This window comes from Bolinopsis microptera, chromosome 1 (genome assembly GCF_026151205.1).
Source record: "Bolinopsis microptera isolate Bmic1 chromosome 1, MBARI_Bmic_1.0, whole genome shotgun sequence".
In the NCBI taxonomy this organism is placed as follows: domain Eukaryota; kingdom Metazoa; phylum Ctenophora; class Tentaculata; order Lobata; family Bolinopsidae; genus Bolinopsis; species Bolinopsis microptera.
This window is the reverse complement of record NC_087072.1, coordinates 25,956,613-25,973,329: the sequence shown is the minus strand read 5'-3', so window position 1 is coordinate 25,973,329 and position 16,717 is coordinate 25,956,613. Positions and strand designations below refer to the sequence as shown.

The following is a 16,717-nucleotide window of genomic DNA, read 5'->3' as shown; positions in this document are numbered from 1 at the left end:
AAAATGAGAACTGTTCTTACTTGATTTGGTGGATTCCTAGAGAATATTATCTAAACCTGGCACTAAGTGACTGGTATAAGCTCAAATAATTAGGTAGGGACTTCCCCCTGTACAGTGTACGGGGAGCCCCCCCCCCCTGTACAGTGTACGGGGAGCCCCGGCCCCCCCCCCTGTACAGTGTACGGTGAGCCCCCTGTACAGTGTACGGTGAGCCCCCCTGGCCCTGTACAGTGTACGGGGAGCCCCATGTACAGTGTACGGGGAGCCCCCCATGTACAGTGTACGGGGAGCCCCCCATGCCATGTACAGTGTACGGTGAGCCCCCCATGTACAGTGTACGGGGAGCCCCCCATGTACAGTGTAAGGGGAGCCCCCCATGCCATGTACAGTGTACGGGAGCCCCCCCCTGTACAGTGTACGGTGAGCCCCCTGTACAGTGTACGGGGAGCCCCCCATGTACTGTGTACGGGGAGCCCCCCATGCCATGTACAGTGTACGGGGAGCCCCCCCTGTACAGTGTACGGTGAGCCCCCTGTACAGTGTACGGGGAGCCCCCCCTTTACAGTGTACGGTGAGCCCCCTGTACAGTGTACGGGGAGCCCCCCATGTACAGTGTAAGGGGAGCCCCCCATGCCATGTACAGTGTACGGGGAGCCCCCCTGTACAGTGTACGGTGAGCCCCCTGTACAGTGTACGGGGAGCCCCCCCTGTACAGTGTACGGGGAGCCCCCCATGTACAGTGTACGGGGAGCCCCCCTGTACAGTGTACGGGGAGCCCCCCTGTACAGTGTACGGGGAGCCCCCTGTACAGTGTACGGGAAGCCCCATGTACAGTGTACGGGGAGCCCCCCTGTACAGTGTACGGGAAGCCCCATGTACAGTGTACGGGGAGCCCCCCTGTACAGTGTACGGGAAGCCCCATGTACAGTGTACGGGGAGCCCCCCTGTACAGTGTACGGGAAGCCCCATGTACAGTGTACGGGAAGCCCCATGTACAGTGTACGGGAAGCCCCCCTGTACAGTGTACGGGGAGCCCCCCATGTACAGTGTACGGGGAGCCCCCCTGTACAGAGTACGCGGAGCCCCCCTGTACAATGTACGGGGAGCCCCCCTGTACAGTGTACGGGGAGCCCCCCCTGTACAGTGTACGGGGAGCCCCCCTGTACAGTGTACGCGGAGCCCCCCCTGTACAGTGTACGGGGAGCCCCATGTACAGTGTACGGGGAGCCCCATGTACAGTGTACGGGAAGCCCCATGTACAGTGTACGGGAAGCCCCATGTACAGTGTACGGGAAGCCCCCCTGTACAGTGTACGGGGAGCCCCCCTGTACAGAGTACGCGGAGCCCCCCTGTACAATGTACGGGGAGCCCCCCTGTACAGTGTACGGGGAGCCCCCCCTGTACAGTGTACGGGGAGCCCCCCTGTACAGTGTACGGGGAGCCCCCCTGTACAGTGTACGCGGAGCCCCCCCTGTACAGTGTACGGGGAGCCCCATGTACAGTGTACGGGGAGCCCCATGTACAGTGTACGGGGAGCCCCCCTGTACAGTGTACGGGGAGCCCCCCATTTACAGTGTACGGGGAGCCCCCCATGTACAGTGTACGGGGAGCCCCCCTGTACAGTGTACGGGGAGCCCCCCATTTACAGTGTACGGGAGCCCCCCCTGTACAGTGTACGGGGAGCCACCCTGTACAGTGTACGGGGAGCCCCCCATGTACAGTGTACGGGGAGCCCCCATGTACAGTGTACGGGGAGCCCCCCCCCCCCCTGTACAGTGTACGGGGAGCCCCCCCCCTGTACAGTGTACGGGGAGCCCCCCCCCCCCCCTGTACAGTGTACGGGGAGCCCCCCCCCCTGTACAGTGTACCCTGCATCGTACGAAGGATATGTGCACTAGATAGGGTACCCATAGGGTATCACAGGGTATAAAATATGAAACCGGACACCTCGAAACTTCGAACTGGGAGATATTCGATATTTTGGTTTTAACACCTAATTTTTCTCTAGGAAATGTCAAAATGTACGCGATGAAGAATTCCTTAACGCCTTGATAACGTATGTAGAAAGCTTGTAAACAACGCATTGTATAATGTAGAAAAGTATAATCTTATACAATATACATCATATTTTTATACTGTTTTATATATTTTACATATTTTGCTGATTTCTTTTTTGCCTTATGATAACATGTTGTGTAGAGAGTTGTGTTTCAGTAGGTAGACACTGCGCAGTCTGGGAAACACTTTATTGTTTCCGCAGGTAGACACTGCGCAGTCTGGGAAACACTTTATTGTTTCCGCAGGTAGACACTGCGCAGTCTGGGAAACACTTTATTGTTTCCGCAGGTAGACACTGCGCAGTCTGGGAAACACTTTATTGGTTAAACTTTTCAGCTAACCCGGTAATCCTCCGCAGCATAAACAGTGTCTTCTCGTCCTAGTGCCCTGTGCATGTCACTTTGCATTTTTAAATAGAGAGAGTTTCTCCTTCTTTATTATCTGGTTACATCCAGCTTTTGGGAACCTTACTAGATCAATATTAGCAGTCACTCTTGGTACCCACAGCAGGCATGTCTCACTTCATCTCAATGAGATCTCAACCACTTAAATTATCTAAATCTCGAGATCTCTGTTTTAATTTACCATAATATGTACATTTTCCATTACATTAGAATAATATATGCTTACACAGACATTACATTATGCTATTGATGTGTTAAATAATGCCGTCGAATACAAAACAAGAATGAACATTAAGGGGTCTTCATCAAAATTCCTCGAAATTGACTTTACAGTTGTTTCTGATAGAGGGGATCGGGAGTGATATCTATCAGCTGCTTTTGATCCCATGGAAAAATATTGTTCCTAGCGGAAATTATCGCCTGTCAAAGGTCAGCGCTTATGTGTAATTGTGTTGCGCGAGCGCACCCTTAAAATCGAGTCCAAAAATCTGTCTTCTCCTACATTTTTTGAGCAATCACGCTGAAACTTTCAGGATATGTTCTAAGGACCATTTAAGAGATTCTGTTTAATTTTAAGTTAGGCCTTAGAAAAGTTTTTATTCGATTTTGAAAATCTTTGACCTCGTTTTTTGACGATTTTTTGAAGCGATGTCTTATGACCTGGGTGATTGGTAAAATATACAATTTTGCTTCTCTAATTTTAATAAGAATTTGAAATGATGACCCACTTAATGTCATGTTAAGTTATCACTTAGCTCCCATCAGAAGACGAGATATTTTGTCTACAAAAATATGATGTAGTATGATAAAAAATGTGAATATGAATATTTAATGAGCATTTAATGATACTTTAATGATACATTTAAGTAATGTATACATGTATATATTACATACTTCTCCACGCAGCACTCGTGTATAATTTTGATTTAGAAGGGTCCTCAACTGGAGTTTCATTTTCTCAAAATAGCGCTCGCATGCGCATACTATATTGAATATTCACGCGAGGGCTTTAACCCTGTGTATTTTAAACAACGTGTGAGGAGGTGACGGTATATACGGTAATATCTTCCTGCTGATTTTCTTACTCTGTCAGGTCCCGCGATTGTGTTTTCAAGTGAGGACGCGCGCACGTTCCACTTATATAGTGAATGTTCAATTCACAGCTCATCCATACACGCGCAATCAAGACCTGTGTGATCTATATAATATAGCACGTTAAACAGTGGCCGGCCTGGAGACATGAGAGAACATCAGTGACCAATTTCACCTGTTACCTGTTACTTAAGGAAATTGCAATTTTGCAAAATTACAATCTATTAACAAAGCTATAAGATATCATGAGCTATAATTGTGATGCACACATTTGTGGGTTTTTTTTCTTCGTATTAATTTTCTGGCAGACAATCAGAAAACTATTATAATGTATTATTAATTATATGTAGTAGCATTGGAATCATTATCAATTAAGCGTTCACTGCCCAGTATTAATAGTCCCCCCCCCCATCCTGTACTAGTAACAGTACTCACTACACTGCCCAGTATTAATAGTCCCCCCCCGGCCCCCCTCCTGTACTAGTAACAGTACTCACTACACTGCCCAGTATTAATAGTCCCCCCCCCGGCCCCCCTCCTGTACTAGTAACAGTACTCACTACTATTTAAAGTTAGCTCATCGAAATCACAGTATCATATTTCTAGTGGCATATCACATTTATTCTGCAACTTTCACTGTCATTAGCATGTTACCTTCCAAAATTACCTAACTCAAAACCAAAATAATCCTTATATTGTATAATACGTATATATATTGTACAATGCAATGTGGTCAGAAGATGTGATGGCCCCGTCAAGTCTTGACGAAACTCAACATAGGTCACATAGGTAGGTCAATAATCACTAGACTTGAGGCTCATTTCTTCTAGATGCTCTGGAATGTTACGTAGAACACTTCACAGTGTCATGATGTGTAAATAGTTGATATCCCTTCACTTTTCACTACTCATCTTTAATCTTCATTACTAATACCTTATTCGGGTGTAAAAGGTTGTACATATTATCCTGCTGTTTTAGTAGCAGTGTGTCCCTACTGCAGAGCTTTTCTTTACTCCGTTTATATTTTATTGATGCTCAATATTTTCCTTGTAAATTAAAAAATTTCGAAGTTTTTCTAAAAACTACTCTTCTCCGTGGTTGAATCAAAGAATCAATTTTGAGCCAGTAAAATGTTTTTAAATGTTTGATAATTAGCTATTTGGGTAATTATCCTGTTAACTTACGTGAAAACAAGAAAAGTGGTAAAAAAGTGTCGTTAAGACACGTGGAAAAGTTTGGAAAGGTTGGTCAGCCGTAAAGGGCATCTAATGGGACTAAGAAAGCATCTTGTGTCGGTAAATCCATTTTTCAGCCCGATTTGTCTGTATGTACTACCTATACTTGCAAACCATCATTTTACATGATATTTTAATTTCCTTAAAATACTGGACAATCTTTAACCTCCTAAAAGATTGCCCCCGCCCACATCCCCGGCCCCCCGCCCCCATGATGGTTCTGAGCTCCACCCCTTTCAGAACTTTAGTTTTAAGGACATAACTTCAGTTTTCATCACACCTCATCTTAACTGTTGCTGTTTCTCGTTACTTTCAGTCTCTCGTCCTCACAAGCACACACAATTTACACATTTATCTTCTTATTAAAACTAAACCCAGATTATTCGTGTCTAAAATAATTGTAAGTTCTTGAAATTTAGAAAAGTTTAAATGTTGAAATTTCACACGTACAAGCAGTTTCAAAATAAGGAAGTCACTAAATAACTGATCTCATATAATGAGACAAGCATTAATGAATCCTTATTCCAAGTGCGGATTGTCAACGCTTCCCAAACAGTAACAGTGTCCACCTTCCTGACATATACTCCTCCTCACGACGCTGTGTTACCTGCTTCCTATTGGTCTTCTCATTGTACATTATATTACTTGTTATGCACTCTTCATTACCTGTACATTACCTGTACATTGTACATTGTACATTGTATTCTGCAGATGCACGACAGGGAATCCTTGCAAGTATCCCAGATTACAACATTAGTGCACTGCACATGTACAGGTAATGTACAGGTAACAGTGCACTGTTTAATTGCAGAAACTACTAGTAAGCAGTAGTAGTTGCAGGGATTACAATTTGTACTGTGTGTAGTAGCTAACTTGTTCCATTTCTCATACTTCCAATAATTGTCAGTGTAGTGTAGTGTAGTGTTGGTATTTCTTTTATACATCCTCACAGGCTTCTTACCGTGTATTAGATTATGTCATTTGTACACACGTGTCATTTGTACACATGCACAGGTAACGTGTTATTGCGTAGTGGCAGTTGCAGCAGCACTCAGCAGGCTACTAGTTGCAACAGCACTCAGCAGGCTACTAGTTGCAACAGCACTCAGCAGGCTACTAGTTGCAACAGCACTCAGCAGGCTACTAGTTGCAACAGCACTCAGCAGGCTACTAGTTGCAACAGCACTCAGCAGGCTACTAGTTGCAACAGCACTCAGCAGGCTACTAGTTGCAACAGCACTCAGCAGGCTACTAGTTGCAACAGCACTCAGCAGGCTACTAGTTGCAACAGCACTTAGCAGGCTACTAGTTGCAACAGCACTCAGCAGGCTACTAGTTGCAACAGCACTCAGCAGGCTACTAGTTGCAACAGCACTCAGCAGGCTACTAGTTGCAACAGCACTCAGCAGGCTACTAGTTGCAACAGCACTCAGCAGGCTACTAGTTGCAACAGCACTCAGCAGGCTACTAGTTGCAACAGCACTCAGCAGGCTACTAGTTGCAACAGCACTCAGCAGGCTACTAGTTGCAACAGCACTCAGCAGGCTACTAGTTGCAACAGCACTCAGCAGGCTACTAGTTGCAACAGCACTCAGCAGGCTACTAGTTGCAACAGCACTCAGCAGGCTACTAGTTGCAACAGCACTCAGCAGGCTACTAGTTGCAACAGCACTCAGCAGGCTACTAGTTGCAACAGCACTCAGCAGGCTACTAGTTGCAACAGCACTCAGCAGGCTACTAGTTGCAACAGCACTCAGCAGGCTACTAGTTGCAACAGCACTCAGCAGGCTACTAGTTGCAACAGCACTCAGCAGGCTACTAGTTGCAACAGCACTCAGCAGGCTACTAGTTGCAACAGCACTCAGCAGGCTACTAGTTGCAACAGCACTCAGCAGGCTACTAGTTGCAACAGCACTCAGCAGGCTACTAGTTGCAACAGCACTCAGCAGGCTACTAGTTGCAACAGCACTCAGCAGGCTACTAGTTGCAACAGCACTCAGCAGGCTACTAGTTGCAACAGCACTCAGCAGGCTACTAGTACTGCAGCTGCTGTGAGCTGTTTTTAACCTGCTTGTGTGTTTGTAGCTGCTTAATTTTTTCCTTTTCACCCTTTTGAAAAAAGGCAATAGTGGAAGGTTACGAATGGAGGTTTATGCAGAAAAACGTGGATTTTGGAGAACGAGATAGGTGGGTTTGAATATGTCGCACGTGTCCTTCCGTTCGTTACCATGCAACGAAAAAGTTGGGCGCGCGCGAGGATTGCTTGCGGAGATGTGATGTATAGATAGCCTGTGATCTATGAATGCGCGGCGGGACTGTGTATATCAATATGATGCATGTAATGTATAATATTACTATTAGGTAATACGCCCAATTTGTACGTGGCACGCGTAGTGTATTGATGTGTACACGAGTATAGTTTACCTTTGCTGATAATTTCTTGAATTACAGATACAAGTTAAGTTCTACGGCAATTGAACTGAATTTCAAGTGTTTCCCGTATTTTATGCATAATATTGATCAATATTATTATCATGAAGATTGAAGTGAGCTGATTGGAGCTTATATGTTATAGTTTACTTAAATTTATAGTAGATGTGAAATGGAAATCTAGCGTCCGCCAAAACGAAACAACGGGCGCAATTCTTGTTAAACTATCTTTCGTTACTTGCAACCATTGCATCTATAAAGGCTGCAACTTTGTAGTAATCTGTAATAGTGATGTATGTAGTTAGAACTATTCTCAATGATTTACTAGCATTCAGATTACCGTTCATTTCATGCATCGCTAATTAGCACTTTCATTAGCAGGTGATATGGGGGGTCTGCTACACTTCATTAGCAGGTGATATGGGGGGGGGGTCTGCTACACTTCATTAGCAGGTGATATGGGGGGGGGTCTGCTACACTTCATTAGCAGGTGATATGGGGGGGGGGGTCTGCTACACTTCATTAGCAGGTGATATGGGGGGGGGTCTGCTACAATTCATTAGCAGGTGATATGGGGGGGGGGTCTGCTACACTTCATTAGCAGGTGATATGGGGGGAGGGTCTGCTACACTTCATTAGCAGGTGATATGGGGGGGGGTCTGCTACATTTCATTAGCAGGTGATATGGGGGGGAGGGTCTGCTACACTTCATTAACAGGTGATATGGGGGGTGGGGGGGTCTGCTACACTTTCATAAGCAGGTGATATGGGGGGGGGTCTGCTACACTTCATTAGCAGGTGATATGGGGGGGTCTGATACACTTCATTAGCAGGTGATATGGGGGGGGGTCTGCTACACTTTCATAAGCAGGTGATATGGGGGGGGGGGTCTGCTACACTTCATTAGCAGGTGATATGGGGGGGTCTGCTACACTTCATTAGCAGGTGATATGGGGGGGGCCGGGAGGTCTGCTACACTTCATTAGCAGGTGATATGGGGGGTCTGCTACACTTCATTAGCAGGTGATATGGGGGGGGGGGTCTGCTACACTTCATTAGCAGGTGATATGGGGGCATTGGGGGGGGGGGGTCTGCTACACTTCATTAGCAGGTGATATGGGGGGGGGGTCTGATACACTTTCATTAACAGGTGATATGGGGGGGGGTCTGCTACACTTCATTAGCAGGTGATATGGGGGCATTGGGGGGGGTCTGCTACACTTCATTAGCAGGTGATATGGGGGGGGGGTCTGCTACACTTTCATTAGCAGGTGATATGGGGGGGGGGTCGGGTCTGCTACACTTTCATTAGCAGGTGATATAGGGGGGGTCTGCTACACTTAACTTACAAGATAACTGACCATATCTCCAATTGTAGCTGTAATAACACGCCAAGATAACTGACACGTGACGTGACCTGGCCAGGGTGCACCAGCCGCCACTATGAGTGCCCTACAAAAGGGTTTCTACAGGTTAAAGCAGCAAGTAACAGAGACAGTGGACAAGACCACCAATAAAACCGCCGCCCTCTCCTCGGAACTTGTGGAGGTGGAGGAAAATGTTCGCAAGATTAAAATAGTTTACACTGATGCGCTGAAGCGAGCTCAGGAGTCGCTGGTGAGAGGGGTAAATAGTGGGGTGTAGTGTTACTGTAGTGTTACTGTAGTGTTACTGTAGTGTTACTGTAGTGTTACTGTAGTGTTACTGTAGTGTTACTGTAGTGTTACTGTAGTGTTACTGTAGTGTTACTGTAGTGTTACTGTAGTGTTACTGTAGTGTTACTGTAGTGTTACTGCAGTGTTACTGTAGTGTTACTGTAGTGTTACTGTAGTGTTACTGTAGTGTTACTGTAGTGTTACTGTAGTGTTACTGTAGTGTTACTGTAGTGTTACTGTAGTGTTACTGTAGTGTTACTGTAGTGTTACTGTACTAGTGTTACTGTAGTGTTACTGTAGTGTTACTGTAGTGTTACTGTAGTGTTACTGTAGTGTTACTGTAGTGTTACAGCCAAAAAATGGTAGTTATCCGAAGTAGTAAAAATAGCTGTAAGGCCTGTACAAAGCGCCTAGTCTCACACAAGATAAGTATCACTTGTAGTATCTGTTATATGACATATCACCCAAAATGTGCTCACCTAACACCTAGCGACATAACTGAACTTACTGGAGAATGGTCTTGCTACAGCTGCATTTCAGAAATTCTTCCAGTGGGCGCCGTCATGCCTCTATTACCATCACGGCCTATACAAATCCCAGTCTCCAATAAACGAGAAAAATGTCACACTTGCACAAAAATTGGGAATGTAAGACAAATGACCGAATGTTGCTACTGTGACAACCTATCCCACACAAGATGTTCTGCTGGCTCAACAGGCTGCAAAGAATGCTTGAGAAAAATTTTCCCAGCATATGATGTCTCCATTAGACAGCTTCACATGATAAATCTCAGTAACACTATTAGGTTTAACCCCTTTAATCGCGACCACCTATCAAATTAAATAGGTGATCGTGATGATACTGATGCTGATTTGAATCCATGGGAAACAACGTCTAGTCTTCTAAATAACTGCAAATACTATACCGCGAAAGCAATAAAAAATACGAAGGAGTATGAATTAAAACTTTTCTCGCTAAACGTTAGGTCACTTAATGGGAACATTGAAGAATTTCGGGAGAACATAGATCAATACACAAAATACGACGTTCTCTGCTTCAATGAAACAAATTGTAACACGGAATGTTTGCCTTTTCAGGGAGAGGAGCTCGAACTAGACGGTTTCTATCCACCGTATGTTCAGACTCCCGCCAGAGCGTCAAATCGTGGTGGAGGATTAGTTATATATGTTAACAAAAAACTATGTGAATTATCTGACATAAACGTTAAGAGCGCTCTATGTTGCCACGATAATCCTAAGATAGGAGAATTCTTGGTTGCAGAACTTACCTTGAAAGGGCACAAAAACGCGTTAATCTGTAATATATATCGCTCTCCAAGTGGGGATTTGAATGGTTTCCTTGAACAATTAAAAATTTTCCTCCGTAACTTAGCAAGACATCGAAACAAAAATATCATACTGGCCGGTGATACTAACATAGACCTACTAGATTACGGGAGAATAGACTCTGTCACTAAGTATGTGGACACTCTAGCAGAGCATGGGTTCGCTCCTGTGATATCTAGACCAACTAGAGTCACAGATCACAGTGCGACAATCATTGACCATATTTTCGTCAATAATTGCCACGCTGTTACAAAATCGGGAGTAATTTCTGAGTCAATCTCTGACCACTTGGCAACTTTTGTCACAATCATGGTTGATCAGAATAGGCTCAGTTGTAAACTTCAAGAAGATACAACAGAAATGTCTTCTCGAGTAATAAACGATGACAGTATCCAAAAGTTCGAGAACGACATTTCTGCGGTAGACTGGAACTTGGTTAATAACTATGATTCTGTAGATGAAAAATTTGAGGCTTTCGATAAAAAATATAGTGAACTATACGACCGAAATTTCCCAATTAAGGCAAAAAAGAGTAAACCAGGCCGCCGTAAAAACACAAAGCCGTGGATCCAAGAATGGTTACGGTGCGCATGTGATCGCAAAAATAAATTTTATGAAGATTTTGTCACAAACCCGACCACTGAAAATGATATTAGGTACAAGAAAATGAAGAAATTTGTGAATAAACACGTGGATAAGGCCAAAAACAAATATTACAACGCGTACTTTACAAAATATTCTAGCGACAGCAGAAAACAATGGCAAATGGTTAATAACTTGTTAAACAGAAAGAAAAAAGGCAAAATTAAGATAAACAAAATTAACTATAATGGGAGCGAGATAACAGATTCTCAGCAAATTGCGAATAGCTTCAATGACTATTTCTGCAATATAGCTGAGACTCTTAAGAGAGAAAATGGTCTCGTATGCTCTGAGGGCAGGACTATCGTAACAGAAACTCAAGATAGCAAATGCCAGCGGAGCATGAATCTAGAAGATTCGTCCGCATCAGAAATAATTGAAATAGTTAAGGGTTTGAAGATTAAGTCGACTTCTGATATGAGTATACTTCCCCTGAAAAAAGTAAGCAATATACTTGCACCAGTGCTTAGCTGCCTAGTCTCTGCGTCTCTACATCAGGGGAAGTTTCCGCATAAATTGAAAATCGCGAAAGTAGTTCCACTTCACAAAGGTGGGTCACGTGCTGAAGTTTCAAACTATCGACCTATCTCACTACTCTCATGTTTCTCAAAAATCTTTGAAAAAATTATGCAAGCGCGACTATTAGATCACTTAAAGACAGAGAAAATCCTATTTGACTCTCAATACGGATTTCGGGCTGGGCACAGCTGCGAACATGCTTTACTAGAAGCCCAAAACCATATTCACAGGGCACTAGAAAAAAAAGCAGGTCACAGCACTGCTTCTATTGGACTACAGCAAGGCCTTTGACATGGTTGACAGCAGTATTCTTCTGAGAAAACTTGAGCACTATGGAATTCGGGGGTTGGCTTTATCTTGGTTTCACTCATATCTAACCGATAGAGAGCAATACGTGAGCGTCAACAACTGCAAGTCCTCTCACCTCAACTTTAACTACGGAGTACCACAGTGCTCCATTCTCGGACCAATTCTGTTCATAATCTACATCAACGACCTTCCTCAGATTAGTAATTTAGCTAAACATATTTATTTCGCTGACGACGCAAACCTAATAATAAGTACAGATACATTTGAACAACTTAATGCATTGGTGAATGAGATTCTGACTTTGATAATTGATTGGGCTACTAATAACTGGCTTAAATTATATGCTAGCAAAACTAAATATATGATCTTTACAAATAAAAAAACTAAGGATATAGAAATCTACATGGGAGGTGAGCGACTAAAGCAAAGTTATCACGAAAAGTTTCTTGGCGTGATCATTGATACTAAGCTAAATTGGGCCCACCACATTAGACATTTAGCCACTAAAGTATCTAGAAATGCGGGTATTCTCTACAAACTCAAAGGCTCAGTACCTAACAAAGCACTCAAGTTGATATAAAACAGCTTTGTTCAGTCTCACTTGTACTACTGCTGCACAGTTTGGGGAACAAGATCGCTAAACTCCGTTAAAAGAGTCTTCTCGGCCCAGAAAAAGGGCATTCGCGCTGCAGATAACCAATACCACCGCTATTTTTATGACAAAGATCTGAATAGCACACCTTCACACACAAAGGAAATTTTCAATAAACTAGAAGTATTAGCTTTACCGAACGTGATAGCTAAATGTATATTATGCTTAATGCACAAAGTTTATTCTAACACTGCACCACCAAATATTATAAGAATGTTCACTGTTTCAAACTTAAACGCACCTAGAAGAGAACCTGAGTTCTTTGCAGTACCATTTAACCGTTTATGTAATTCAGACAAGAGCATTTCTTACATTGGGCCTAAGTTATATAACCAAACAGTCAACATTATTAACAAGGACATAAAATATGTCACCACTTGCCTACAAGACAAATTCCTAAATTCATTCAAGTCTACAGTCAACAAGCATGTGCTTACTGCACAAGCACATAAACCGGATGACAAGGACTGGGACAACTCAAATTTCGTACTTTTAGAAATTTAAATAATTTGGTACAACATACGTTGATCATAATAACGAGCAACAAAACTTTAACCTCATAACAAAATATGACTATCTTCGAGCATTTTTTACAATGCTATCGACACCGCGCAATTTCACTGTCATTTACAACTTTTAAAAGATAAAAATATCACCGCGCATTCTTCAGACCCTGTGTCGCTGTTCTAAATTTATGTCAAGAGATAAGAGTTATTTAAAATTCTTAATAGTACTATTTAAATTTGCTAATAGCATAATCATATTTTATACATTATTAATACTTTATACATTGTGTGCATATATTTATATTTGATTGTAATTAAAGATTTTAAGGCGTTAGTGCCGAGTAATGCCTTCGGGTAGTGCTCCTCAATCAATCAATCAATCAATCAATCAATCACTGTAGTGTTACTGTAGTGTTACTGTAGTGTTACTGTAGTGTTACTGTAGTGTTACTGTAGTGTTACTGTAGTGTTACTGTAGTGTTACTGTAGTGTTAATGATACTGTAGTGTTAATGATACTGCAGTATTATGTGCTTTAGATCAGACATTATATAACTTCTTAATTTGTTTGTACGCTGTTGTTATGTGTTATAATACCTTCCGGGTAGCGAAGGTATTATAGTAGTGTAATTTTAATTTTAAAATTATTGCGTCAGTTTTTGATATTGTCATGGATATTAATTAAATCTTGTTGCCTGACACCACCTGACACCACTTCCCACCAGCCCTCCTACCAACACTTCAAGAACGTAGCAGGAGCGGGGAATGTGGATGCTGAGAAGCGGATGAGGAAGCAAACTACCTGGGCTCTAGGAAACACCCTGGTTGAGGGCAGCAAGGTCGTGGAGGAGGAACACTTCCTCTTCGACATCCTCAAATCTTGTGGTGATACTTTGGTAAGGGCCCTTAAATATCAGTATAGATGATATGTGGGTGACAGCAGCCATTTATACCTATAAATATATTAAATTTAAGTGGTCACAGATTATGCATCACACATGAATCTTGATAGACTTAGTAAGTAGCCGTACTAATAGTGATAATATACCAATACATAATATACAGCTAATCAGGACCTTTAAAACAAGTTGCCAGTATAATAAGATAACTGATACTGACTACCGATAATAGAAATCGTAATAGTATAATCATATTTCAGGTGCTAATGGCGAAGCAATCAGTAAGATTTGAATACGATCTACACGAGCAAGTAATCACCCCCATGCAAACTATCCTATCAGAGATAAAAGAGATTGAGATTTTAAAGAAGAAACTCTCCAATGCTCGTCTAGACATGGACAGTGCAAATAACACGCTCGCAAAGCGCAAGTCTCACAAGGGCACAGAGGGGGATGCTCAGTTGCTAAGCAACGCTGAGAACGCTACAAACCAGTTCCAGATGGCACAGGACACCTACATAACCGCTCTCTTGAGCTTCTCATCTAAAGAACTGGACCACATAAAACCTCTGCAGTGTCTGCTGACTTGCCAACAGAGAATGTATAACGATGTCAGCAAGATATTAAATGCTAAACTGCCAGGACTTCAAGATAACATCGAGAAATCAGTCAACACTCCTGTATTTGGGTCCGACTTGGATAAGCACCTTGAAACTACTGGCAAGCAAATAGCCTCAGTCTTACACAGATGCTGCAACTCTCTGCTGAAGTCTGGAATTGAGCAGCCGGGTATTTTCCGGCTTGCAGGAGGATTGCCGCAACTCCGCAAACTTAAAGCCATGTTTGATTCTAACCGTATGGAGGAGGAGGATTGGGAAAATGATGTGTTTACCCTGGCTCAGGCCATTAAGCTGTACCTCAGGGAACTACCTGAACCGCTTCTCACTTTTACCATGTTTGAACAGTGGATCGCCTGCATTGGAAACCCCAATATTTCAAGTAGAGTTCCCAGATGTCGTGATCTCGTGCAAAAGCTTCCCAACTCTTTCCAGGTCAACTTACAGTATCTTATATGGTTTCTGAGCCAAGTGGCTGGTAAGGAGCCAGAGAATAAGATGGGAGCCAGCAATCTGGGTCTGGTACTGGGGCCTAATGTGCTGCGTACTAAGAACGAGGACGACAGTGACAGTATCACAGCGTTGAATGCTTCCTCCAGCTTGGTGGAGTTAATGATAAAGAACTACGTTACAATATTCCCCGACCCACTACCTGCTGACTCTACTCGCATGTCTCTCCCTCGCTCTATGACTATTTCTGGTGCTATCAACTCCTCTCGACCCTCTGTAAGGACTCATAAGAAAGGCAAGGCACCTACCCCTAAACGACCTAACAATGCCCCTGCTCCTCCCCCCAGGATGGACCTCAATAAAAGTGATTCTGTTCCTGTTTTGTCGCCCTCTACTCCCGCTAAACCTGTACAAGCTTCAACTGAATGTAACCCATTCGGCGACAGTGATGATGACTCCGAGAAGACGCCAGACCCTCCAAAACGACACATTGAGGGTAAATCACTGGAACTGGATGTAAGCATACCGGTCCCCTCCGCTCAAGCAGACGACTCAAACCCTTTTAATTCCCCTACTCCTGACGAGACTAACATTACGTTAGAGCAAAATATTAAAGAAACGAGGCAGGGAAAAGAAGTGGAGGAGGATCTAAATCCATTCGGAGACTCTGACTCTGAAGAGGTTGTCTCCACTCCGGCCTCACCCGCTCCTCCTAAACCTCCGGTTAAGAGACCTCAACCTCCTAGTCCTCCTAGTAAGCCTGTACTACCACCCTCTAGACCCTTTAAATCTGATGATGTTGTTAATATTGAGAATACCGCCTCTCCCACCTTTTCCAGATCTAATGTGGCTACTCCAACTCCAACGCATTCGCGAAATGCGTCAAATACTTCAGTAAATAGTGATACGGCTAAGAAACATAGTCAAAATCCCTCGGACTCTGTGCACAAACCAGCGCCACCGCCCCGTCCCAGCCTCGAGCAATGAGTGTAGCAGTACACTATCTTTTTCTTATGAGTGGAATTACTCTTGATATTGTTTTGTTGATGTAAATATAGCAATTGCCCAGTGATACATAGAGATGTGACGGTATTTCTAAGTCTGGAATGCGGGAGATATCAGACTACACACTTTGCCTAAACCTATCAGTGATGGCTCCTATTTTGGGACTAAAACGTTTTTAATCTTTGGGTGAAAATAAAAGGGTAAAATACGATTTTAAACGATGTGGAAATTGTTTTGTGTTATTTTACTCGTTTTTAAACAATGTACAATCATTCTTGATGCGATGTTAATCTTGGAATGTAATAATTACGATAATAATATGATGGATTGAAATTCGTATTAGATTTTTGTAGCAAGATCGAATTTTGTATGTTTGTTAATACTTTAGTAAGTTAGTAAGCCAGGATGTGGCTCTAGAATCTAGCTTCTGGGGGAGGAGGCGCTTCTGGCCATCTCTCCGCTTAGAGCACTGTTTATTGGTCTCGTTTATTTTGCTGTTAGTTTTTTAGATGTTAGGAATGCATTGAAACTCCAAATGTTATGATAACATTCTAATTTTAACCACACGCTCATCTTTATTTCAGTTGATAATGATAATAGGGATTGAATGCTGAGTTAAGCAGGATATGGTAATTATTTTTGCAGGAATTGATTTTCTATCTTTAAACTTGTAGCCAGATAATCGTAGATAATGCAACCACATGAAGTTCGCAGAGAGTCGAGGGCTTGCATTTTCTCCAAGTTTTGATGTAATCTAATTAAGACGTCACTTTTTGCTCTTTTCGATGTGTTATGTTCAATTAACTTTGATAATTTTACGATATAACATGCAATCTTTGGTTCTCTTCACTTCTTCAAACAAATTTACACACATCAAATAAATAATCTGGCATTTGTGT

General features: G+C 43.0%; 1 protein-coding gene across 2 annotated transcripts; it reads left to right on the top strand.

Moving 5' to 3' along the window:
* The first annotated feature begins 8,589 nt into the window (after positions 1-8,589).
* On the top strand, positions 8,590-16,651 carry LOC134826160 (rho GTPase-activating protein 44-like). 2 transcript variants are annotated; one of them, XM_063838473.1, is made up of 3 exons: positions 8,590-8,836; positions 13,573-13,743; positions 14,007-16,651. In XM_063838473.1, the coding sequence occupies exons 1-3, from the start codon at positions 8,663-8,665 to the stop codon at positions 15,798-15,800; spliced, it is 2,139 nt and encodes a 712-aa protein (XP_063694543.1). In that variant the 5' UTR covers positions 8,590-8,662; the 3' UTR covers positions 15,801-16,651. The 2 variants fall into 2 exon arrangements, with proteins under 2 accessions (XP_063694543.1, XP_063694542.1); XM_063838472.1 differs by having other exon boundaries at positions 8,596-8,845.
* Positions 16,652-16,717: the final 66 nt, after the last annotated feature.